Raw genomic sequence first — 27,756 nt, 5'->3', positions numbered from 1 at the left:
TCCTTAAAATTTTACAACTGAAAGATCAATTGTTCTTTTGATCTGTTTCTTTCTTTCTCTTATTACAGTGAATCCAGCAGTCTGAGCAGCAGTGATGCTGGTTTGTTTACCAATGATGAGGGAAGACAAGGTATTGAAACAATCTTTCCCTTCTCCACCCCTCAAACCACATCAGTTGAAATTCTGTAAGCGTTACAAGTTATTTCATAGGTTAATTATTTTATTTCAGTTTCTATTACCGTTTTACTGAGTGGAAGTATAGCTTGCTTTCTGTTGTTTTTTGGTTTTTTTTAAATATTATCAGAGGGTGTCTTGAATGCATGAGTTAGTCAAAAGCTATATTGAGAAACAGTCTCTGTAAAATGATAAAGTTACTTGAGACTTGAGCATCTCCTAAAAATCATCTATATTAATTGCTCAGTGTCTCCAATTTTCTGACAGGACTCTGATTGTAGTAGTGCTTCTTGTGCTATTCTTGAGGTGGCTTTTTTCTTTCTTTTCGTCCAAATTGACAGGGCAGGATTTTCTAGTTCTTTTTCATTCACTAGTTTGTTTGAAAAGTAATTTCAAACAAACTACTTTTTCTGCAGTCAGAGTCTGAGATTAGAGCTGTTTAACATCTCCCCTCTGAAAAAAATTTCTTTAATCTGAAATGCAGTGAAGATTGAAACTTTTCCTGTAGTATGCATATTGTTCTCTCATGTTTTTCTGTGATAAAACTATTGAGGATGGATGTAAAAGGTTGGTGTTTTCATCTACTTTAGTTTTTATTGTAACACATTTACCTATACTATGCTATGATGGAGTAGTAGCTCACTATCTTTGACAGGGTACAAAAATGAGACAAAAATAGTCTTTCAAGTATTTAAGATTTGCTTTTTCTGTTGGAAATTTTAAGTTAATGGTAATGGAGGGTATTTTCTTACACAGTTTGCCAAAGACTGCTTGAATGTGTGCAAGAGAACAAATCCTGACCCATTCCACAAAACGAGGTTAAAGGAATATTTGGAGTTTTTTCTTTTTCTAAATTTTTAATGCCATCTGGTTTTGTGGGGGTTGGGGTTATCTTCAGGAGGGGGAGGATTTTTCCTACTTATAACAGAAGTGTTACCTTCTTTGTTCAGTGGTATCTTGTGCTACACAGACTGCATCTCCCAGCCTGAGTATCTGTTTTCAGTTGTGCTAACTCATGTTTTTTTAAGAGTTTGGGTTCTCTTTGAAAATTTAGATCGATTTAGATTGATTTGAGTTCAGTGCTGCAATGCATTAGGTCTTAAGTATAAAGTGAATCAAAAAGATTTGCTTTTACTTCCCTATTTGAATTTTTCTTCTAACTTGGAATTTTTAAAGCATTTGTTCTCTACATATATGTGTAAGATAACCTATCACACTTCCTAACTGCATAGGTTTTCTGGTGCGCTTCTGATATATTTCTATCAATATTTCCATCCTTAAATCCTGAATTCTGTAGTATTTAAATCTTTGAATAATATGACTGAAAGTATCTGAGTTGCTTTCTAGTTTTCTTATATATTCTGTAGGAAGAGAAAACAGGAGAGATCAGTGACCAACAGTGTTTTTTCAGTGGTGTGGTGTTACCATTTTTAGTGTTGGTTTTTACAGTAAAGTTGTAGTTCTAGTTTTGTCTGATATTTGAATCTTTTTTCAGTTTTCAAGCAGAAAGCATTGGACCTGAAATAGTGTTCTGAAACACAAATAAAAAGAACAACAATAATTAAACCTGAAAAGGCTATTGTCATGGCAAAACATTATTTTTTTCAATCTCTCCTTTGAACTAATAATTTTGTGGGTATGATCAGACTGTTAACTTCACACTGGAACTCAGATGCTTTTAAATCTGCATTATAGCTTTGATTTTCTGACACTTTTCTATGAAAGTGCTATCAGAGATCCTACTTCAAAACCAAAAATGTTGATTTTCTAATAATGCTTATTCCCCTCCAATGGTACATACTAGTAATTTGTACTCTCCTTAAGTAAGGTGAGTTTTTTTTATCTCTGTGAGTTAACTTGTAGCTGAACTGAGAACACACACAAAATTGACTAGAATGAAGGAAGGAGAAAGTCAATCTGATAGAAGCAAAGGAAAAGCCTAGATGTGATAAAGCTGGAAGAGAACAGGAGGAAAATGTATTAAGGGAAGAAATGGCTGGTTTTGTTTTGTAGTTTTAAAGCTAAACTCTAATTCCTTTTTTACTAGTGTCTCTCCTCCAGGATATCTATCTATATCTATATCTTTATCATCTGTATATATCTGTATCCATGTTCAGAGCATCAGTGTCTTGATCTCATTTGTAGTTCAAATTTTCTGCACTTCTGACTTCAGATTTCTGCTAAGTCAAGTGGAGAACCAGAGACTGATTAAAGTTACCTGGTGAATTACTTGGTTTAAATGATGTGCCTGCCATCACTTAGAAGTTTGGGTGGCAGAGGACAAGAGGTTCCTGTTCTGGGTAATACTTGTTCATTTTGTGTTTCTGAGATCAAGAACAAAATCTCATTTATTGCAGACAAATAGTATTTATAAAACTTTAATTAATTCCCAATGCATATTATTCATCCTTTGGGACATGCATTCTAGACAGGACAGTGACTAAAGCAGCAATTTCTTGGAGCATTTGGTCAGTTAATTAAATAGTTGGGTACTTAATTATAAACTTTGGAGTGCCTGATCTTGTAACCTTTAATATTTTACAAATTTTTTCAGAAAGGATATGGAAATAAATTCTGTTACAGTACCTACTCTTCCATGGACAGAATCTCAGAATTTTATCATTTTAATTAAAGAAAACCAAGTATAGCTTTAATTGGGATAGTTATAGATATATTTAAATTCTCATCAATTGCTATGATAAGAGAAAATTGTTGAGACTTGAAAATCCTCTGTTCAAATTCTAAAATGTGCTGTACCATGTAACATTTTTTAAAACTCCTGTACTCTTTTCCTTTCTCTGTTCCAGTCTTACAGCTTTGTTTGATTTGTTTGGTTCCCATGAGGTCCTCAGCTGAGCCCAGCCTTGTTTGCCCATCTTTTCCAAGTTATCCGAGTGCTTACATTAGGTCATGTGAGAGGACACAAGCAGCTCTCTTGCTGTGCTCTGTCCCACTGTGGTTGATCCCTTTGATGCTTAATTTCAGCAGGCCCAATGTGGCAAATGTTTTCCTTCTATGAAACATTGCAAAGCCTGAAGAGTTAGTCAGCAAAAGCTTAAACATCATTAGAAATTAGAAACATGAGAAAATGTTTAGTGACCGTACAGTCGGGGAAGAAGGTAGCTGCTGAACTGTTACCAAACCTCAAGTGACTTTTTGTGGGTTGTATTTTCTGCAGAGGTTTTCAATTTGTGCAGTTTAGGGGTAAGATTTAATAGTTAGGAAAAACCCAAAATACTGTGATTCTATCAATCACTTATGTATGTAAGTAGGAGAGACTACCAACAAAGTAATTGAAAGACCTGAACAGCAGCTGAAGCTTATGGATGAGAAATCCTCATGACTTCCCTTTTTCTTCCTCTTTTTTCCTTTTGTCCCAAGTAGTATTTTCTTGGCTGTTTTACAATTACTAAAAACTTTAATGATAAGCAGTGTTATGCCTGGTATAGGAAAATTTTACAAGAATTTTGAACCAAAATGTCTAGTTTTGCATTGCAGCATAAAATAACTCCGTGATAGACCTAACTAGTAGGATCTCCTGCAGTTTCAAGGCACTTCACAGGTCAAAGGCACTTTACAAGTTAAGCTTTCAATACAATGTTAACAAAACTATTGTTACTCAGACACTAGTGGATAATACCCTGTTTTGGGGGAAGAAATAGTTAAATTGCAAGGATGTTCTTTAATTAGCTTTATAGCTTGAGTATAGCAAATAAAACATACTGTGTGTTCCTGGTTCATCTATACTTGTACACTTGGAGAAATTCAAAGTTGACTTAAGACTTCATAAATCATGGTATGCAGCACTTGAAATGTCCTTTAAGATCTAAGCAAGTAGGAAGGAATATTATGTTAATAAAGTGTTAAACAGTTAAAATTGGAGAAGGTCAGGGAATGTCAGTTCCACTGTGGATGTGGCTAAGCGTTTAAAGATAGCTGTTCATTATTTTACGATTAAACATATATTCATTACTGTGTCCTTTATGAAGATGACCCAGTACTGATTCCCTAGAAGAATTCTAGTGAGGAACTAATTTGGATCTTGCACAGCGTGTCAGTAGCTGCAGGTGACAGGGTGTGTTTCTCCATAAAGAAAAGAAATGGAGTGTGCAATGCAAAGTGAAATCACACCAGGTTTGAACTGTTGTGCCACATAAGTTTATAGTCTTTGCAAATTAAAAAGAAATAATGTGAAGTTGTTCTATATGACCTAAGTAGTTGAAATCCTAAATATTTATATAGTGTATCTTTTATATGAGTATCTTTTGTCAAGTTAGCTGTAAAGCACAAAGAGCAAGATGCAGTGTTCTGTGAATGGATAACTTCAGCTTTGCTTTCCTGGAACTCCTGGGATGTGTTACAGTGATTATCCTGATATCTCCCAATGATTATTACAGCTGTTAGCAGTGAGGGATTTTTTTACCTAGAAAGAAGTACACTGGTCCTGGAAATGCAACTAAATCCTGGGGTATTCAAAGACCCTGTGCTCTTGCTCTCTGTGTGCAGGTTGGTGGATAACAGAGCAGTGGTGTTTGTAGGACTCTGATGCCAAACTTTTCACAGTAACTTCTCCAAGTATGTTAAGTATATTGAGGTTGTTAGAGGAAAGCACATGTATTGGCTGCTTTGAGCCTGATCTGGTCATTTTGTAATAAAACAGGAAGAGAGGCAAAACTCTCTCTCATTGCAGTGGAAAGTTTGTTGTAAAACTGCACTGCTTTAGCTAAAGTAAGATTCAAGTGAAGTTTTTCTGAACATGAAACTGATGGGGATGCAGAAAGTGTCTGTGTCCATAGAGAAACCACCAGAAGCTCAATAAATCCTTTTCTAAACTTCTTGAAGAAGGCAAGGAATGTAACATGGAGCAGTAGTTAGATAAACATGGAGACATAATGATATAGAGTGAAATTTAGGGAAACAGTAATTGGAGGGAGGGGATGGCCTAAAAATAACTAAAAAAAAAAAAATAAATTAAGCCAGAAACTGGCCTCGAGATTTTAGGATTGAAGATGACATTTTTGAGCCTTAAATTGACTCTGTTGTGCTGATCAGTGCAGTTGTAATTCAATGTAAATTACTATGAAGTAATTCTTTGAAGCATTAACCTTACACACAAACAAGTGTGATGTATTTTAAAAATGCATTTAGGATGATGCATGGGCTCTATTTTTGGAGATCTGGAGGGTTTTCTACCTCTCCTGTACCTTGGAAAAATATCACAATTTACTGTAGTCCTGTGCTGAATCAGCATTCTAGGAGGAAAGGACAGTGTAGTGGATTTTTGGAAGTCAAAAATGTTGCTTTGGGCTTTTAGTATTCCTGAGATCACAGTTGCTATGAACACTATGCTGCCTTTTGAGAGCTGCAAATTAAGTAGGATAAAATCCAAGTGTTTGGTTACCAAACTCGAGTGGGGAGGCCTCTGTGTTTTATTGCCTATATGTGTGAGGTAGGGAATGAATTAAATGCAGTGGTCTTCCCTGGCTCTGAAAGTGGCATCCCTTCAGGGTGGAGCAACTGGTAAGCAAAATGCCTGTGGGTGCTCTCACCTGGGTAAGAGTGGTAGTAATAGGCTTACACTTGCCTCAAGGTGATAATGATTTAAAATATTCAGAGGATTCAGAGTTGTTTAATTTCACAGACAAGGAAGCTAAAACCCAAGTATATCTGGATCCTGCTGTCATGTGGAGAAAGACTAAGAGGTTCAGATCTGAAGTCTGCCTTTGGCTGTAAGCAAAATAAGTGCTTAGGGAAGTGTATAATAGCATAAAAATTATCTTAACAGATAATTGCTTAACATACTAATATTCCTGTTGGTAGTATTTTTTTTCCCAAAGAAGTGCTATTGGGTATATAGCAAAGATAACAGTTTCCTTCCATAGCTCTTTTTCTTTGCCTTATTGCACATTCCACCAACCCAGTCTTAAATTGTAGCTTTCTTCCAAGACTGCACTGCCTGCCTCTTACAGCTTCTGTTCCTGAACTCATCATGGAACCCCATTTCAGAATTCAGTGCTTACCTCCGTGGATGAATTATGTGTATGAAGACTACTTTTGAGCTCCTGACAGTATTTCTTGTTAGTGAAGGTGTCTGGAGCTCTCATGACAAAATATAGAGACAAAGTTTAACAAACATAAAATTTTGGAAAATCAAAACAAAGGATTTCAAGCTTAACTCTGAACCACAGAAACCACAGACCAATCTAATTAAAAGGTGTGATTCTCCTTCCAGCACATCAGTGTCCCTGTTAAGTATTCGTGGAGTTCCTCCAAAAAGCCCATCCCTGGCTGTGACAAAAAAAAGATAGAATTAATGGGGAATGCCTTTGTGAAATGTCATAGCTATAAATGAGGATTAGAGTGAATAGGGAGAGCAGGCTGAAATGCTTCAGGAATGCAAAGAAATTTAAACCTTATTTTGACCTGTGTATCTCTTTTCACCTTTGTTTTTCCCTTCCTCCATCTAAATGTTCCTGTTCCGTAGCCTCTGCTAATTTTGCTTTTAGTAATGATCATTAAAGGTGTAAGGATCTCGCTTATCTTGCAAGTGACCAGTGAGGGGCTTTAATTATTCTATATTTTCTAGAAGTACTTGTCTTGATGGAATGTTTACAGACATTTTCACTTGTGCTTGATCTCAAATATTCTTTACATTGCAACAGTTTTTGTGGAGTAAGTGTGTTGGACTTTATTTTTCACGAAATTTTGACTTTGCATTTTCATAATTTGTGTTTCTCACTATGGCATTGAGTGACAATGAAATTTTGCACAGGTGCTTTTTTATTCTTGCAGTCTGTGTCTCACAAATCTTATGTTTCTTTCTTGCTTAATTTATTTCCAAATAAAATGGAAATGTCAAATAATTTATGTTGAGAAATAATGAAACATGATGTGGGTAGTTGATAGTAGAATAAAATGTACAACACGTACCTAATCTAAGTTTTGGGTGGACGAAAGGAACTTTGCCATGTCTTTTGAAGATATTTTCTGTTCTGCTGAAAGTAGATGGTGTGTATGGAAGAACATGTTTTAAAACAAACATAAAAAATTATTTTTAGTTGCCAGCGTGTTTATGAGCTAATTTTAAGATTAGATTTTCTCTTGGTATTTTCAGTCTTGTCTTATTTCTTAATTTAAATCAAAGTATTTAAATTCTGCATAGATAAATATTGTCAGTAAAAATGACCAGTTTTGTATTATAATGGAGTATAATCCTCAATCATGTGATACTGTCAGTTTTCATTTAAAATCAACTTTTTCAAAACTTATTTCTAAATGAACTTAATCAGATTAACTTCATTTACTCACATCTGTTCATGATTGTTTTTGCCTTTTACTAGCCATACAAATCATGAAATTAAGCTAATTATATACCATTATCAGCTGCAAAGAACCAGTTTCAGTTTTATACCTTTTAATTCCCTGCAGGAGATTAAGGCTTGTTTTTTTGTTAATATGTAAAGTGCAGTAACTTAAATGGATTTCCCCACAGTTATTGCCAAAAGGATTAACTAGTTTATTATTGTTTTCACTATTGTAAATTGGTTTTAAAACATTACATTTTATGATGTTTCATTGATGGCAGTGCTTGTCATGCTATTGAGAAACATTTTCCAAATAAAACTGCTATATAGGAGTAATTGTTATACAGCTATAAAGCAAAAGAAATAATAATCCTGTCAGAGTATTTGTTGATGGTAACATCTGATTTTTGTCTTGTCTGCTCCTCCCTCTTCTCTGGGGGCTTTGGGCGTCCTGCCCTCACACAGGTGATGATGAGCAGAGCGATTGGTTCCATGAAAATGAGCCAGGTGGAGCGTGTGGAATCACGGGGGTCATTCCATGGTGGGAACAAGAAGACTCCACAGAGCTGGAGAGAGAATTGCCTGACCCCGTCTTTGAGAGTATCTTAACCGGTACCTTCCCTCTTATGTCCCGCGCAGGGAGGAGAGGTGGGTAGCAATCAAGCAAATGCAAGCTGTAGAATCACTTGGGTACTGTAGAACGATATCTGTGGATTATATGAAATAGATGAGATGTGGACAAGATCTTGGACTTACCCGTTTGTTTCCTGGAACTGTTTTATTTTTAAGAAATCATTAGAGAGAAATAACTCAAAGTCAATTATTAGAAAAGTCAGAAAGTGGAAAACAGCTCATTTTGGCGGCCTCCTCTTTTATTTGTCTCAATGTTTGCATTGAGAATTTTTCAACCTGATTTAAAATGAAACGATGTTCCGTTTTGTTCCTGACTTCTGCTGTAATGTATAGAATTCTATAGAAGTTCAATTATTGAAAGGCTGGAAAGACTAATGTTTTTTTTTGGTCAGGCCAGATTGTTTGTATATAAGAGGAAAGGATTCCTTTAGAGCATGGATTGAGACTGTAACTTAGAAAGTACCTTTTTATTTCTAAAATACTTTCAACTACTGTGGATCCAGTGTAACCAATGGTAAGCTCTACCAGTGTTGGATTGCATTTACAGCCAGGAACCCACTCTTGTCCAAAGGTTGAAGTTGTCAGACCTCAGCTTGCTGCCAGAGAACTTTGCTGTACCTTCCTCTGCCACAATGATCTCCTTTCCCATTCAAATATAAGTCTTTCATGTGAGCAGGGAAATCACTTTTAAACTACTCTTCACACTGAATTTATTGAATCTTTTCGTGAGGCTTATTCTCTAGATGCTTGGAATTGCTTCAGAGGACTTGGTCTCTGCAGATTAGCCAGATTCAACATTTCCTAGTGATCAGGAAGTTGTAAGTGATGCAAAAATCACTTTCATACTGTAGTTCAGTATGTTCTGCTTGTGCTGCTGACCTTAGATCCTGGATGGCAGTAAGAATACCTGCCAAAATAATAATTTTCATCACAATTTATTCTTTCTCCCACTTTTCCCATTCCGTGCTCTGTGTTTTCACCAGTACAATGTTTGCCAATAAGATGGTTTTGTTAAACAGAGTTCATTTTGATAGATTGGTATGTGATGGTGAATTTTATTGGTTCTATGGTAGGAAAAATATTCTTAAATCAATTTGTACTTTTTTGTAGGTTTCCAGAGTAGATGCAGTCATCTTCATGGAATGCCAGCAAGAAACATAAAAAAGGCTTCAGGAAACCAGAATGCACTGGTAGGTGTTTTCATTTTTGTGGGCTCATGTGCACTGTTCTGAGAGGTTTTTAAAAAGGCATATCCCTCTCGTGCTTTTCCCTGATATTATAGATGGGTAAAGGAAGACTCAGTGTCACTGAGTGTGGCACTGCCTGTGTGTTTGCTCTTTTTAAATACTTTGACTCATTCCTCTGCAAAAGAAAGAGCCTAACACTGTTTCTCAGTACTTGTGTGAAGTGATCAAAGAAAAAAGTTTTCAGTGCCGATGTGTGTATATAAATTACCATTTTCAGTATATATTTTATGTCTGTATGAAAACATTTTTCACTTGTATGATGGAAATCAAACCAATTTAATTTCTGATAATAAAGGAATTCCAGGATGCATTGTTGTACAATTCAGGTATTTTTTTATCCCAAAAGTGTGCTTTGAAAAGTACACCCTTGGTCTCTTTCATTTGGTTTACACCCGTGTGGTCAGGTGAAAAGGGTACATACAAAAAAACAATTAAAGCAGGTTGTCCATGCACCTGCCGTAGATATCATGCATTTCTTTGGACTGAGCCTGTTCTAAGGCTGGAACTACAAATGGGATGTTTGGGGTTTTTTAGTACTTATAGTCCTAGGAGCACTGTTTATAAGTGGAGGAAAAAATTCACCTGTCTTTGCATTTCTATGCAGTCGAATATTTGGATTTTCCCGCAGTTTTTGTCTAAAATTTCCAATAATTTTTGTGCGGAATTTTTCTTTGGACAGAGGCATGATGAGAAAAGAAATTTGACCTTTTAAATTTAAATGCTAAAATGTGTTAATTATAGCCCAGTCTATTCCTTTCTTATAAGAAAAATGTTTGGAAAAGGAAGAGATTGTGGGAGATGAGTAATCAGGTGTTATAAACATAGGCCAGGGCAATAAATACTGCAATATGGATATTCTTTATTATTCGACAGCATTAAATGTTTTCAAATATAAGTTGCCTAAACAACATAAGTTGCTTCTGAGAATTATGAGTTATTATATGTGGAGAGAATAGAAAGGAACTGCTAATAATTTAACTCATTTTGAAGAGGCAAGGTTTTTGTAATTGAAGTTCCTGTCCAATAATTGCCATTTGGAGCTGAATAAGATGCTTTAAAACCTTGGCCTGTGATCTCTGCTTTTGTGGTCATGAATTAGATGAATGCTGTCTAGTTCTTGGTTTCCTATCTACCTACCTATTTTTATTTTTGGTTCAGTGCTTGCTTGAGCATATCTGGGATTTGTAGCCCATTTTCTAGGCTTATTGCAATTTCACTCTGGTATTTTATAGGAGCTATTATAACTGATAGGTTAGCTTCATGGTACTGATGATACATGGCTTAACTACCCTAAAACCTGCCTTTTCCTCTAAATTGTAAAAAGGTGATTAAATTTCAATTGATGAAGATATACTGTGAATGCATATATATAATAAAAAATCCTAATGTTTATTTTCTGCTATGCTTTCTGGATTGTCCGTAGGAGCCCATTTTGTCTTCCAGTCATGATGTCCCTTATATAATGATGGTGCTGTAGTTCCCTTTATAACAAAAATCCAGGCCAATCTACTAATTGTACTGATAATACAGTTACCCCCAGTTATTAAATACATCATTTTGCCTGATGCCGTGGAAGAAGGTTGGCATGTGAATGTAGCTTTGGAGTCACTGTGTTTAGGCAGGGATGTGCTGTTAGCTCTGCAGATGCAGTTTTCTGACCTCCTTAATGACTATTTATGTTTGTGGGCACATCTGCAGCATCTGTCTTTGCTAACATGTCTATATAAACCAGAGCTCATGTGCTTCCTTTTGTCAGTGATTGCTTCTTAGAGAAAATCTTCTTTAGGTACTTCAATCCAATGACAAAAAAAAGTCATTTAATACCTGTGACATCTGATAACACAGAACAAGAAGTAATTACTGCTATTATTAGATGGTAGCAGTGAAGAAGAGCAAGAATGCTTTTAGAAAGATTAATATCCTGAGAAAAGAACACTGCAGACTCAAGTTATTGAACAGAATTGTGGTGTGAATGAATTCTTTTTTAGCAGCAAGGAGTCTGATGTCTGTATCACTGCTTTTACACAGACCTGAAAGGGAGACAACCTTAAAAAATATATACCCTGTGTAAAAGCCACGCATTGTATCTTGTGTTCAGTCTGAGGATGGGTCATTTGTGTCTAAGGAATGTGAGCATACAGTTGGCCTCTTCCATACAGTCAAGGCTTAAAGCTTTTTTGAGAAGCTTGGTTGAAGGTTCACAATTACAGCAGCCAGCAAAGCCTGGGTGAGGTCACAGGTTTGGGGAAGGCAGAATGAAGAGCCGTGATAATGCCTTGATACGCCCTCATCTGAGCAAGTGTTTAATGCTCAACTGTTTGGGTGTTTTCTTGTAAGAGAAATAACAGGCTAAGTGTGTGACTATTGCTTGCTGTGGACCAAGGAAACTGCCTGCTCATGTCATGTTCACAGCACCGTGGGAGCTGAGGATTGGAAAAAGAATGCTGCTCTTTGTGGACCAGGTAGTAAACTTGAATGTGAGGTAGCCACAGGCGGCACTTAGATTCTCTCCAGAAACTCTTCATGTATTTCATGGATGAGTTGCTTAATTTGGACAAAGTCATGGGTCTTTCCTTTATCAGGTGTACTGCCTTTGAGTCAAAACACTTTTTTGATAATCACACAACACTAGACAAGAAAGAGCAAAGTAAAAACCTAGCGTTGCACATACTTTGAAAATCCTTACCTGATCCAATGTGAAGGTTGAGTGAGTTATCATGCAGCAGATGACAACTGAAAAGGCTGAGCAAAACAATGAAAAAAAGACAATATTCAATACAACTAGCTTATAGCCTTTCAATTGTCCAGTTCACTTAAGATACCCACATTTTTAATAGAATCTGTAATTAACTAGTTCATTACTGTAATGGTGGTTTTCATGTCTTCATTAGTTTGTTTTGTCACAGCATCAGCTGTAACTATATTTGAAAAGAAATAGAAAAGCATGTGGTTTCTCTAATACCATGCCAAGCTGATAGTAGTGCTTTGTAGTTAAAATGAGGGAAAATATACATTTGCTTTCATATTTAATGTGCTCTTATAATAAGGTATATATTGCACAAAGTCTTACTGTAGTTGGTTGAATTCTGAAGTTATGTATGACCTGATCAAGTTGTCCCAAGTCTTATATTGCTTAATGTTAGGCAAAGGCAAAAGTCCTGCAATGTAGAGGTAATGTTCTGTGAGTGAAACACTGATTTTTTAGAAGGAATGCTTTTTTGTTCTGATCTTCGTGTGTTTATATACTTGGCACTTACCTAGTGACATTTAGTTAGTATACATGTCACTTTTCTAGTACTGTATCTGTGTTCTTTCTAGCAAATTGCAGTTGAAGCTTTGGTATTTCATAGAATAAAATCTGAAATCTAACATTTTAGATATGTTGGCACTGTAAAGGTTTATTTCTATGATGTAGAATCCTAAATTATCTCTTTAACTAAAATGATTAAGGTTGTCACTTTTTTCTAAGGTGGATTCCTGGGGAGAGCATAAAACCCTTATTAAACAAAATAAGAGTTAATTATAGCTAGTGAAAACATAATATGACTATTTTCTCCTGTTCTTCAAAATGTTTTGCCCAACATAGTAATTGAAAATTTTGACTTTCATTCACAACTCCTCCCTACAAGTAAGTGAAAATAGTTTTAATAAGTTTTAAAAATGAGTGCTGTTGTTTCATCTCTTCCTGCCTGTATTCCCTGTCTTGGCTGGAAGCTGGTGATTTCACTGAGTTAAAGTGCAAAAACCATGACCAATAAAAAAGATGCTTTCTTTTTACTCTGCCAGTTTTTCCATCCAAGTTTTTTTGTGTCGTGGGGCACTCCTAGATTTTTTTTTTTTTCTTGCACAGCTCTACTACTGAGCTTGACTATACACAGTTATAATTATTCAAAATGTGCTTAAAGGGTGAAAGCTACATTTCCAGGACTAGTTATCTGAAGGTGACTGGGTATTTCTGTCAAATCCCGTGACTTTTCCTCAGAAGTTCAAAAAAGCTTTTCTCAAAAAAATTGTTGACAGATTAACAGTCTCTTGCCATTAGGAGAAAAGACGCACTGAGCACTTGTGCTCTTTTAAACAGCTTTCAAAATGTAAAATCAATTCAAACATTTCTGCTTCTAAGGTCTTTCGATCTGAAAAAACAGGTTTTCTGGAGCTTTTTTCTTGTCAAAATATTTTGTAAATAAAATGAAATGTTACTGGGTAGGAAACCTTGGTATAGATTCAAGGAATATTTCCTTAAAGAATAATTTGGCCACTCTTTGTGGATGCTCTGCAACTTGTGGAAGAACACTCAAAGTGTGTTTGGTGGTGTGGAGAATTTGTTTACATTGGATGAGTGGTATATAGTCAGATAAAACAATACAGTATCAGTGAGGTGACTGAAAGAATTTATCTGTGGTGTATTAATTATTTTCTTCAGTTAATGATTTTCTGTCATTTGGAGTGATAGTTTGTATATCAAATTCTGTGGAAATGTGATGGTATTAGATTATAACAAACTAAACTCTGTTGGATTTCATACTTTGATTCATTCATGATGAGGAATATTAGGCCTCTGAGGGTAACATTTTGAAACCTTACACTGCTAAAACTGTAAATGAATTTAAACAAGTAGGAGGGTACGGTTTTTTTGACTTTGTAATGGTTTTATTAAAAATTCCTGTCATCAAAAATACTCAGCTACTGAAAGCATTTCTCTGTATGCTTTTCCTTTTTTTTTTTGTTTTGTTTGTAATTACATTTAATGGATATCTACCTATGCAAAATGTAGTGAATGTTGTGCTCTTTTAATCCTCTCTTTAACTCAATACCTTATTTTTACAATGTAGAAGGATAAAACTTCCTTACAGAGTGGGTGATTTCCTGCACCTATGTGCTTCCTGCAGATATGTTTTTTCAGGCAGAAAAATTCAAGTTGTTAGGAGAGGAAATGCTGCTGTGATGTCAGTGTAAGCCCCACCTTTGATTCTTCCAGTGTTCAATAACTATGGGCAAAAATGTGACAGATTTCCTGAGGAGTGAGTCAAGTGGTGTACTTCAAGACTTCAAAATTTAATCACATTGAAATAGCTTTATTGTATGGGGAAACAACAATTTCACATCTAGCAGAAGGTGTGCCTTCCCATGGCAGGGGGATTGGACTAGATGGTTTAAGGTCCCTTCCAACCCAAGCCCATGAACCAAAGGGGAGGAAAAAAAAGCTTCAGTCAAATTTCAAAACCTAATTGTAAATAATGTAGGTTTCAAAATGAAGGGTAAATCATGTGGATGATGTTGAGGTATCTGTGATGTTTAACTTAACATATTTATACATTTCTCTAGGAACTACTCACTGTTCTTACACCTTTTAATCCTCACTATGTGTTCCACATAGCAAGGGCTTTTTTTTTTCCTACAAATCAATCTTCCAGTGCATTTTTGCTAAAGCTTTCACTTACACCGATGCAAGCCTAATGTAACTTCCATCTGCCATGGGAAGCACCTGATGGAGGACTAAAGCTGCTTAGTGACTTTCATAATAGCCTAGCATACTTCCTCACTGAAAGGATCCTAATTACTCCTGTATCATTTTTCATGGTAGGTCAGTTCTCAAAGTAGTTCTCGTCACTAATGGCACCAGCAGTGGTATCCATACGTAAGACACAGTTTGCATTTTGATTGTTCAAGGCAGAGCACTGCAATTAATAGGTCAGGTTTGTCAGTGTTGATGTCATCGTTATGAAGGGTTGTGATTTCTGCCTATCACTTACGAGATTTACGGTTGAACGAAGTCTGCCTTACAAACTCTTTGCCTCAAGTGACAGTGATTTTTGTGTCACCTGGAATTGTCTAATGAAAATCTTCAATTACTGTGGTGTCATCAAATCAGCAGAGGCACAAATAATACCACAGCATTTGTCTCATTTGAAGCTGCAGTTCATTAGCCAGAAAAGAGTTACTGGTGAAGGTGAACCACATGTGTTTTTTATTCGTTCTTCTGTACCACTTACCTTGTAAATTAGAGTGCAGAGTCTTGAGTTCTGTCCTACCTTGATTCCTGCAAAATCTTTGACTATCAAGAAAAAGAAAATACTTTAGATGCATCAGCCAATTAGTAGCTTGTGGAGATAACAATTGTAGTTTATTAACAAAATGTAAGTATCTTTTAGGTGTAACCAGTAAAAGAGAGAGTCTGTGTCACAAAGGTCACAATGGTTATTTCTTGGTATAGTTGACCTGCAGTGACAAGCAGAGCATACCCTTAAACTATCAAAGATTAACTTCTGTCTCACTGAAATGAATGTGATGACTTGGTCTCTTCTTGGACTCTCAAGTAGAGTGTCAAAACCAGCATGCCACTTCAGCAAAATAGTTGCCCTCCAGCATTAGTCTCAGAAATGCCAAATGTGTTGCTTAGTTTTTCAGAGGCGGTCTGTGGTTTATTCGTGGTGACAAGTGCTATGAACTGTTAGGCTAAGCAGTATTTCTTGTAATTCACCTCAACCCAACCTCTCCAATGATTGTCATCTACAATTTCACTTAAGTTTATTTTTAAAGAGGACAGATAGCATTATGATATCCCTTTCATTCTTCAGTTAGTGTCTGTCTGGAAAACACATTTAATACAGTTTACAGCAGTCTTTACAGATAATAACGATTTTTAAAGCCTCTGACCTCAAAATATGAAGTAACGTGCTTATTCCTCTTGTTTTCTGCAGCTTTAAAAGAAATCTCACTTTCTAGTGTGTGGCTGAAATGTTTCTTCTGTAGACATTTGGAATTGGCTTATTTTGACTTCCCAAGTGCCTATGGGTTCTTTGATGTTTTATGTTTTAGTGCAATTCTCATGGAAAAGATAAATCCTTTAAATGTAATTGCACTTAGTATCTTTTCTGCAGGAGTTTCACTCAGTTGTGTCTCTTTTAGAAATTTCATAATGCCTCAGGAGCAGCATTTTGAACAATTAATGGTAGGACAGCATCTTGTACCCAGAGTCAAGTTAGGAGTTGGTTTTCCTTGTATTGAGCTTGATGGGGGAGTTGATCCTTTAATGCTGAGAACAGAAAAACATGTGTAATAGGCAAGGAACACTTGCACAGATACTATGATTTACCTGATAAGCATCATCTAATTTATGCTGTAATAACATCATAAATGTTAAGTAAATAATGAAAATCATGCCAGTGATTTCAGCTAACACATTGTTTAACATTTTTTAACCAAAAGCAAATACAAGGTCAACTACAGCTCCTAAACACTTGGAAGTTTCTTGCTAATTCAACCCATAGTAACTCATTCACATGAATAGGGTTTTCCATCAGGGCTGCTGATAGGTGGAACAACTTTGAAATAGTCCCATATCTTTTTTGTGTTGCCTTTCATGTGGTGGTCATCTGTAATGAATACAGCCACTTTAGATGTCTAGAGATAAGCAGTGTTTCCATTAGATATCTAGATTAAGCCTATTAAGTGACCTTCTAGATTTGTTCTAAGATAAGCAGTTTATATTCAGGTGCATTCATTTATTCTGAGATAAGCAGTTTATATTCAGGTGCACTCATTTGTTTTGTTCACTGGTGCTGTTAGAATTAGTTTGTGTAATACATATTCCAAAAATCTTGTGTGAAGTGATGGATAGCATTAGCAGCTTATCTTTCTAATCATTACTATAAGGCAGTGATGAGGAATTGGAATAGTTTAATCTTGTTTGACATTAAACAAAAGCAAAAATACAAACCCCAATTTAAAATTCGTGTAGCTTGTACCCAGAGTAAGAAGTACTGCAAAAGTAGTGAATTAAACTGGATCTGTAGTTCTCTGTCCAGGAATTCATCATGGCAGTGCGTAGATCAAATTACTTCAAAATACAGGACAGAAAATAAAGTAGGAAACATTCATGATGTATTGTGTTGAAGTTGAGTCAACCAAGAAAATTACTCTGCTTCTTTTCTGATGTGAGAGATTATACAGGAATGGAGAGGTCCTCCTCTGCCATTCTTTTTGATTGCTCTGACTTCAGTTAGATATAAGTACAGTGTTGAACACAACCAGAAAGGAATGGAGCAAACCACTGTTGTTGTACCTGCCTTACTTCTGACTCAGCTGCAAAAGTGACAGGCTTGCTACTGTTTGGTTTCTTGAAATAAGAAAATCGAATGTGCGTATTGAGAGCATAGTTTTAAAAAGGCAAAAATTACTCAAAGCTTCTCAGGATTTCCTCTTCCAACCACATGGTACTTACAGCAAGTAAGCACATAACTGAATACAGAACCTTTTCTTTACAGAGATGTAGGCTTTGTTTATGTTTCTGTAACATGTTCAATTTGAAGAGCTGTTGGAAGCGAACACTTTGTAAAACACGTTTATCCAGCATCAGAAACAGCAGTGCTAACTTGAAATAAAATGGCGGTAAGCAATCCTAGAATGTAAAGGTCATTCCCCAAAGATAATCGGTACTTTAAAAAACCTCTGAATTGTCAGGTGAGTCACAGAAAAACTCAAAGCTCCTCAGTTTTGTGGGTTCTTGGTGTTGTGGGAAAGCCCTACATAAAACATTGGTATGGTTTTTTCCAAAGCATAATAATTACTGTTTTTATGTACTTAAACCGTTTCTCCAGTTGCTGATCTACATAGAGTATCTAGGAATAAAGAGGACAAGAAGAAAAGGTTTATTAATGTTAGCACTTGCAGCTGGAGTGCTTCAAGAGTGTATTGGCCTGTACTTGTTACTGTCCCTTCAGCTGCAACATAGCAGGTGGTTTTATAGCTTCTTTTTGAAGTGAAGTGTAAATGCGTGTAACTGATCAAGTGAACCCATCCAGTCCAACAGTTTTGATAACAGCTCAAAATCTGTTTCATTCAGCCCCTTGCAATTAGACTCAGCAGACTCTTCTACTTGCTCCTGGTCTGATTTTTGCTGTGGATAGTTTTTCCTTTTCTCACTACTAACTTCGGATGGGTGGTTTTGACAGGTGCTTTTAAACAGCTGCATTCACATGTAGGACTTTGTCATTCTGTTTTTTCTGAGCTTTGACTTAGCATTCCTGCAGATGATGATTTTTTAGGTTAAGGAAGAAACTTCTCAGTTCAGAGAACTGAAAGTTGTTTATTTAGGAAGTCATCTTTCCTTACTGTTAGCTGATGAGCAAGCTCTGTTGCAACTGTCCTGCTTTAGAGGTGTATTTCTTTCAACACTTGTGTAGTCCACTTTAAAGGGCTTTTTAGAGAAAATGTGCCCCATTTTCCCTTTACTCTGACCTGTTTGCTTTGCACAAGGCTTCTAAAAGCCTTATTTTACAAACACCTAAACTGATACATACAGTATGTTCACAATAGGTTGCATTTTTATTCCCTGTAGAATATGGTCAAACTGGAGAAAACCCTTTTTTGCTGTTTTCTGTCACACTGTCATGTTAGGGGAAAAAGGCATTGTACATGTGACAATTGAGATTTTGTTGCCATACTGCAACTCTCATTTGTGTTTTTTAAAAATCTGGAATCTACGTGTTTGTGTAGGTCTAAGGCAATTTAAGACTATTTGCAGTACTTAGAAGAACTCTAAGACCATTGTCTCTTGAAAATTATTCTAAGCTCATTTTTTCATGTAGCAAAATGTAGCATTTAAGCAAAACATAGGCAATGACTGCATAAAAAACAGGAGGAGGGTTTGCATAAATAGAACTACCATTTCATTGTTAAGTTGGGTATAAATATTATAAAATATATTGTGATGTCTTGTTCAAGAGAACATTTAAGTGTATTTTTTTCTGATTGAGAGTAAGTATGAGATATTATGTGACTATCAAGTTTAAAAACTCTGAAGGTTTTACTGAAGTTTTTGTACACAAAGCAGTACCATTGTAAAATTAATTCCCCTAAAACAGTGATGCAGATGCATATTTTCTTTAGTATTTAATGTGGAGCATTTTTTATTTCAGGAAGAGAACCAACTTCATTTATATAGGATATTTTACTGAATCTTATATTAAATATTACTAGAATGTGGAAAATATTTTTAAAATATTTGGGACTTGATGGATTGGTACTCTTCAAAGGGAAACAAAACACTAAATATTTCTAATCCTGCATTATTTACCGCATGGGTGGTTAAATGCTACTTTAAGCCCCATAAAATTAAAAGGGAGAAATCTGCCAACTGTAGCAGGAATTGGATTTAGGAAGAGTGGTACAGAGCCAAAATATTGCTACAGAATTAAATGTCAAAAATCTTCTTTAATAGTAGATATATAGTTCACAGTGTCTGGTTATGATTAATACATTTAATCTAAATCACTGAAAGTTGCTCTCTCCTTTTCCATAAAATACAATAGGACACAAATCAGTTTTACTGTAGGTGGATAACAATTGGAAAATAATGCATCTTCCCGCCCAATAAATTGTCAGTTATACCTTTTAACTAAAATCGATTCATCTTTCCAAAATTTATTACAATTTCTAATAATAAATCTTTTCAAATGTTTATTCATTTGCTTTTTGATACATTTGTGCCACTTTTGCTATGGTCTAATGTTTTTTCTTTTGATTCATTGTAAATTAGAAAATCTATTTTGAGTCAATTTTCTAGTTAAGAAGTTAAAATCTATAACCCAGCCATTTTTTCATAGTCTCCTTTGCACATTTTAATACCCTTGAACTTAGATCCAATCCAGTAAATTCTGATCAGAAGGTGATTAAAAGACTTTTCACTGCAACTTCTTGACTGAGGGCCAGATTGGTAAAACAAGTACTTATGAGATTGTTAGCTGGGTTTTTCCTGCACATCTCCAGGAGTTGAAGAGGAGGATTGAAACAATTATAGCAGATGAACAGATACATGGGTTTTGGTCAAAGACTTTTAATATGGGCAATCAGAATTCTCCTTGTGAGTGAGAACCCAAAGATGGTGTGGTAGAAGCCTCCTTTTTTTGTCCCTTTGGGGCAGCAATACAATGGCTGTAATCACCACAGTAGTGGTGATTGCTGAAGCATACCCTGTGCCCCCTTATTTGGGGTGTCTGTAATTATCCAGTGCTAACCTCTTCCAGTGTGGTCACCTGCCATGTAATGTTCTTAGAAGTAACACTTTTTTAAGAAGAAAATATTTTAAAAGAAATTTCTCTAATGATTGATACTCTAATCTGTGTTGTGAAATTGTGTTCACTCTTCAGCAGTTTCCTGCTCTGTATATAATAAAATGTGTCAGAGGGGGATAGTCTTATTTTTTTAATCTCCCAATAAGCATATTTCCTGTTATGATCCAGTTAAAAATGTGATCTTAATCTTAATTCTCTGACAAAAATTATGTATGAGAAGGTTAATCTAGTATGTAGTCATCTCAAATTTCTTAAAGACACAGATATGTTTTGTTTATAATAAAAGTGTGAACATTGGCAGAGTAGAGGAAGAAGGCTGGAAAATGTTTGAAACACAACAGGAAGAAAATTACAGTCTGAATTTGAACTTGATCTACAGTATTACTTTTTGGCAGATTTGTGTAGCTGAAAGCATCTTGGGCTTTAAAGTGATTGATTTCAAAGTTAAAAAAATCATTTGTGTGGATGGATTGGAATTCATTAATTTTACTAATTACACAGTGAAGAAAACAGATGTTTTCTTAGGCAAAGATCAGGCTTTAATTACAGGTCTTACCTGCTTGTCTAAAAATAGTGTCAATATGTGCATCTCTCTCTCAAAGTTAATTTCTTATTTTGATACAGAAGTATGATTTTTTTGCACATTTTAGGCTTTACTCTAATTATGTACAAATACAAATCTAATACTCAGAGTACATATTGACAATTGCATATGTCATAATCATGTATTAACATTGTTCAAGAGTAAGTTGGGTGAAAAATGCCTCTTTAAATTGTCAAAATCAGAAGCACCCAGTGTTACTCTATTTCTAATTGTAATAATCCATTTCAAAAGCAGTCAAAAACATTTGCAACAAAGCTGAGTTTCCAGCAGTGATATAAATCTGTGTGACCTCCCCTCAGGACTTATTCTGAGGTATGTAGTGGGTAGGACTACAGCCTTCAAGAGAAAGGCAGAGAAAGCTGCCATAGAATTAGAGAAACAGCAGAGGGTTTGTGTATGCTTGTTTTGTGCTTTAGCCAATCACTATAAATGTTGTCTGTTTTAATTGCTTTAAATATGTGTTTGTCACTGCCTGGGGGAAGCAGAAATTACTTAACTAGTGCTAATAACTGGCAAGATCCAGAAGAACATGGTCTTTGAAAGGAACATTTGCAACTGAAGATACATAATCTGTTACAAGAATAATTATTTTCTTGCCACATTTTTCTGTGGTTGGAAGAAGCACATGAGCAAACAAGCATCAGTAAATGTAACTGGTATAATGAATATTTAATGGTGTAAACTGATGCAAGGCTGTAAATTAACTCTGATATGTAACAATTGTCAAATTAGTATCATGTGATCATTTTAACTTAGTGTAAACTCTTTCAAACTTCAAAACATAATTTTCTCAGAACTACATTAATACTGTCATTTCTCAGGGTTTATAGTTGCCAGGATGCTTTTGTTATTTCAGAAAGTGTGTATGTTGCATGGAAGAGAATTCTCATGTCTTTTTAGAAGAAATGTGTTTCCTTCTGAATTAGAGCAGTGAGCACAACTTCTAAAAAAATAATATTGAGATGTGTGTACTGTAAAGCAACACAAAATAACAATACATAGGCAGAGTCAATAATAACCCGTTACTAGCAAGCTCTAGTGGTTGTCCAGATGTTCCATGACAATCTTCTCTTCCTTTTAAATGTTATGGGGTGAGAAGAGGTGCTTTGTAAAAAGCAGTCTGCTTAGGTGTTCTTTCAAGGTTTTGGTCAGGGGGATTATTTTTTTTTCTTTTATTCTTTTTCTGTGGAGGGAGGTTTGTACCTCATTTGCTTATTTCAGGGGAGTTACTACTGCCGGTGGTATAATCAGAGCTCTTCAGCAGTCTTAGAGGGCAGCAGGCCCAAAATCTGTCATGAGCATGGAAAACTTCATTATGACTACCTGTGTCTGGTTGTGGTGAGGTATTGAGTGGTTGTGGGACCTTGGAGAAATAGGTCCTTAATTATTTAGTGATCTTTTGATTCTAGGTTAATAGATGTGAAACTGCTGTATTTTGGTAGATTGCATCCATTGTATCTGTAGTCTGCTGGTTTATCATGTAGTGATGAGGGAGTAGAAAATGTTTTGCAAGAGAGCTTTCAGTAAAATTATCCAATATTGTGGCTGACAATTTATACACTCTTTGTTGCTGGTTCTTTGAGAGAAATTGGTGACCTTTCAGTTAGTGTTATTGTGTGTTTTTTCTGCTCAAAAACTTTGGATTCCTATTGGATGTGTTTCTTCTCCAGTTTTTCCATTAAATTAGTAAAGCAAAGAAACTTTATCTCAAAGTAATTGAAATGGGAGCATAACAATGTGGAGAATGTGCTTGAATGAGTAGCCACAAATAGTATTTGTTGTACCTAACTATTTTGATGGGATACTGAATGTTATTATACCAATCGTTTTTAAGTTTCGCCTTTTGTTGCCATGGAGATCAACTGTACAAGTATTATTCATGAAAGGAGATTAATTCTTGCCTCCTGTGCATAGAAGTGTTTAGGGAACAGGTGAATGTTTAGACACTCTTACTTTAGAAGGTAAATAATATCCTTGAGGTATTGTGTGGCTTTCAAAGTGTGTTACCAAGCACAACTATTTCTTTTGCCTTCAGAAGAAAATAAACAGGCTCTTGTGTCTACCTTAACCTAAAGGGAGACAGAAGAGTGCCTGGAGATTCAGGTACATCTGGTGTCCCCTTTACTCTTGCTGGAGGAGCTGGAAGTGGCCAGCCATGCTGTCAGCCTCCACATAGCCCAGAGGTCTCAAATGGCCTTGACTTGCGCAAAGTAGATTATTCCAGTAGGGTGACAGAGCTGCTCGGCCGTTAAGAGAGCTAATCAAAGCAGACACAAGCCCAAGTACAATACTGGTTATTAGAAACTCTGCTGGCATCAGACTAATTAAATGTAAACACCTAAAGCATTCATTTATTTCATTATCAAAATTATCAAACTGGTGAAATGCCCACAGCTGGGGAGAGGTGGGACTTTTTGACCTCACTTAACCTCTCTAGTATAACTAAGAGGATTTGTCTTGGCAGCCCCCTCTCCAAGGGGAGATCATCAAAACCATTAATGATCTATCCTTTGGCAAAATGCCTGGCACAAATTATCTCAGAGCAGACTTTTTAAAGCTTTGTGTGCTTTCCTTAGCATACATCTTCTAACTGGGCATTCTGAGGAAGCTGGTGGTACTTGTCCAGGTTTGTGCATCAATCTTATTAAAGTTTTGATGGTTGTATGCTTTATAGAGATCAATCTTCTTGATCCATGCGCCCAGTGTTGTTAAGTATGATCTAGATGTTGTGTGGCCTGGAAAACTGTATTGCTTGTTGTTTGAGCAGTGGCACCTGTTGAGTTTTCTCTCATGAAAGTGATAAACCAAACCAGCAATCCTCATCAATTAACCCAAAACAGGAATGCTCAGCAATTCTCTCAGTTCTGATTATTCCTGATCAAGGATGTCCTGATGTTTGGCGGGGTCTCACCTACTAAGCAACAATGGTTAATCTGAAAGGTGTCAAAGAAAAGAGGTGAGATAAGAAGGGGGTTTTGGTAGGTGTTGCCATGAATTTTTGTCATGTACAGTAGGATGGTAGGTTGTGAAAGGTTGAGACGGGGGAGAACCTCTTTGAGATTTTCCCATGTCTTGCCATATAATTTGTTTAGCCTCTTTAAAGTGGAGCAAGTTTGCCTAAGAACTATGGATTATACCAGTCCTTGGCTTGTTATGTTTGTGTTTCTTTTTCGTCCAAGAGATGTTCTGGCTAGGCATAGATAATTTGTGTGCTCTTCTGGCTGTGGATGTCTCTGAATTCCATATGTATTCTTGTTTATATTGGGAGGCACTGGGAGGCACCCAAATACTCTTTTGATAGAAGAACCAGGGACTCCTGGTTCCATTTTGGTGTATGGCGAGTTGATTTTTTTCCTTCACAGAGCCCACTGGTACCAAATGTGACTAGCACAGGCCAGTCCCTGACCACCACCTACACTATTGAGACTGTTAACCAGATGCATAGAAGCTAAATTTATTTTTTTTCATCCAGTCAAAGCCCAGTAATGTCTAACAGTTAGGTATTGCTGAGTAATTAAAGCTAATAAAGTCTAAGGAACAGAGACTTGGGTGAGTTCACACTACATAATCTGGATTTATCTCTGTGTGGGTTTTTCATGTATCTGTCTTAACAGCTAATAACACCCTCCCTTCTGTTTGATAGGAATGCAAGTAGAAAATACATAGCAAGTTGAAATGAATGTGTATTAGGGTACGAATTATAAACATGAAATAACGTAACTTCTTTTATTAATTTTATCTATTTCTATTAATATAGAAACTAATAGAAATAGAAATAGATAGTAGGACCAACTACTTAGTATTGTTTGCATGGATAGCAACAAGCTTTACTGAAGTTCTTGATGAAATGTCTATGCTTTTTAGCTTTGATTTGTGGTAGTTTGTGGATTTTCTAAAAAGGATTCAAGTAGTATCTTGGAAAAAAAAAGTGTGATACTGGAATACTGTCAGAAGAACCTTGAAATTGAATTACAGCTTTAATATTCAAACTGGGGCATGTATTGTTATTTGTAGTATATGTAAAATGACTTTTATAGATTAAATTTAAAATCGGTGGCGCAGAATAGGGTTTATAGTGCATGGTCTTTAGGAAGAACAAGGAAGGATCTTTGATGTAGAGCATGTAGCAGAAAGATGCATATTTATTAAATAAAGGAATTTTTAAGTGGGGGTATGGTAAAAGAAAAGGTTGTTCTTGCTGATGTGTTAGTCAGATTATATTTTTCATTGCCAAAAATAAATACAAAGAGTTTCTCTGTGCTTAAGTATTTATTAAATAAGTATTATGTACATTTACTAAAAAAAATAAAATTGTAAAAGATATATTTTGAAAAGCAATGAGAAAGAGCTCTTTCAAATCTTAGTGCCCGAGTCTCTTATTTCTGGCAGTCTAGTTGTTCGTGCTGCACCATCAGTCTCACCTGCATTTCTAGCAAGGTGCCATGCTTTCTTGCCACCCTTGGCATTCTGTCTGAGTTGCCAGACTTGGCCAGTTAGGCCTCCCTCTATCTGACTTAGATGTGTGAATTCCAGATACCCCAGGAAATCTGTGTAGTATTCCTTAGGCCTCGGGGGACACAGGCATGAGTAGAAGCAAGCATTGGGAGAGGCACTGCATGAAGTGGCAGCTTGCCGACTCCATTGTGCTCTGTCTGGTTCCTGTCCTGTAACCCACTGCATGCATTGATCACCCCAGAACATTAAGCTTCATGTATTTAATTAGAATGTTAAGACTTCTGTGTTGTCCAAATATTAGCTAAAAATGTCTTGCATAATTGTCTTATTTAAGGCAAAAAATAAACCAGAACCTCCCTTCTCTCTTGCATCAGTCCTGCCTGGGATTGCCGCTTAGTGTCGCTGCAAGGGCAGGTCTGGAAGAGAATACAGGGAAAATCACCTGCTGTATTGTCATATATATTGTTTCTTGGACTCTCATTTCCCAGAAATGTTTCATGGCATTTTCTCTTTGTGTTTTTTCCTTTGGCATTTTCATGGCATTTTCTCTTTGGGTCTTTTTGACAGTATTCTTTATTCGTTATTTCCTTCCTTACCATATTGTTTGTGCTGGTTTTGGTAGTCATTTTAAATAAATTTATTTGTCACAGTAAGCCTAATGCTTAATTCTGGATTGCCATTGAAGAGTGGTGACAGCAGAGACTGAAAAGCAGCAACAGGCCTTGCTTGGCAGTGCATCAATGCTGAAAACAACACCACAGCTGCTTAGGAGCGTTATGAACTCTGGCCTTGCAGAGACTGAGTCAAGGCAGTCATCCCAGCAGAAGGAATTCACTATAATTGCAAGGGATAGAGTATTGTAACCAGCAACCCTCTTTCATTCAAAGGGGAAAATTCTTAATACTTTGATGAAAATCCTTGGCAGTTTACCAGGAAAAGTCAGGTTTTGTTTCAACTACTCAAATTACTTCCAAAACTTTGTTATGGGATGGGTATGTAGACTGAGAGTGGAATGTGGTTTTGAAGATAGAACCCAAATAATCAGGAAAACAGTGCAATTATTTTCAATATACTTCTGATATTTTGCATTTTTTACTTCAAGTGGTAAGAATAAAATAAATGTTCTTTCTGAATTATTTAATCCTCTATTCAACCTAAAATGTCATGAGAAACCTTTTTAAAGAACAATCATGATATATTAAATACACTCCTCACTGTCTTGCTCAGGGATATCAAACTGGCTTGCTGGGGAGTTATAACAATCTGAATTCTAGTATTTAACAGCAATATTTGGGGGTTTTCACATTCTAGTAGAATTAAGAGGTATTCTAAAAACACCTTTTCATTTTGTTATCCACAACCATTTCCCAGAAGCAATTTATGAATTTAGATTTTACTTTGAATAGGGGTTAGCTATTAGACATTAACGTATTGCTGGTTGATGTTTATAGGAAATGGGGAGGAAGAGAAATGAGAAATATTTTCTCATTCTTTTTAAGATCCTAATTGTTGAAATTCACTTTGAATGATTTGTGCTGGCTCTTGCTTCTAATGTTCTCTGACTGTAGTTACAAGTAAAATAATAATCAGTCTTTTACCATTCATCACAAATCTAGCATAGCACCATGGTGAATGAACAGTTGGCCTTATTAGCACTAATTTGTTATGATCAAAGTTGTAGTCCAATTTCAAATTACTACAAACTTGATGAATTAATTTGCAGGAACAGCTGAAACTTTGATTATATTCTAGGCTATAGCAAGTAGGGCAAATACAAAGAAGAGTGATAGCACTGCCAAGAAAATTTCTGGTCCATCAAAGTGTATGCAATGAAGGTGATATCATTGTTTCTAACATAGGCAATTATAACTTTATAAATTTAGGACTATTCTGAAATAATCTCTACATATTTTTTTTCCTTTTTTTAAGACTGGTTTGTCTGCTTTTATCATTATCATTCCATCATGATGAACAAAAAATCATAAATAACTATTATAAAAGACATTAATTAACTCTAATTTAACTTGAGAAACTTGAGACTGTCCCAGTTTGCCTGCTTCTTCTCAAATAATTACTCTGTTGATACATAGTTAATAGAATCCTACCTCATCCCCTTTTAGTAAGAATTTCCTACCAGACTTTTATTTTGAAATTTGATACACGTGTATTTTTCAGACTTGAAAAAAACCTCCTATTTTAGTGTAGTATATTTTTTATAATATTAATGATGATGATAACAATTATAACACTAATAATAATAATAC

General features: G+C 35.8%; 1 protein-coding gene across 1 annotated transcript in view; it reads left to right on the top strand.

Annotated features, from left to right (window-relative positions):
• The window catches only part of GPATCH2 (G-patch domain containing 2), a 116,145-nt gene that overhangs the window by 15,632 nt on the left and 72,757 nt on the right, over positions 1 to 27,756 (top strand). Inside the window, exons 3-5 of the mRNA XM_063391055.1 lie at positions 69 to 130; positions 7,944 to 8,126; positions 9,222 to 9,301. Coding sequence (XP_063247125.1) covers positions 69 to 130; positions 7,944 to 8,126; positions 9,222 to 9,301 — 325 coding nt within the window. The remainder of the gene's footprint in view (positions 1 to 68; positions 131 to 7,943; positions 8,127 to 9,221; positions 9,302 to 27,756) is intronic.

Source organism: Prinia subflava, chromosome 2, assembly GCF_021018805.1.
Source record: "Prinia subflava isolate CZ2003 ecotype Zambia chromosome 2, Cam_Psub_1.2, whole genome shotgun sequence".
Classification (NCBI taxonomy): Eukaryota; Metazoa; Chordata; class Aves; order Passeriformes; family Cisticolidae; genus Prinia; species Prinia subflava.
This window is presented reverse-complemented; position numbering and strand designations above follow the sequence as displayed.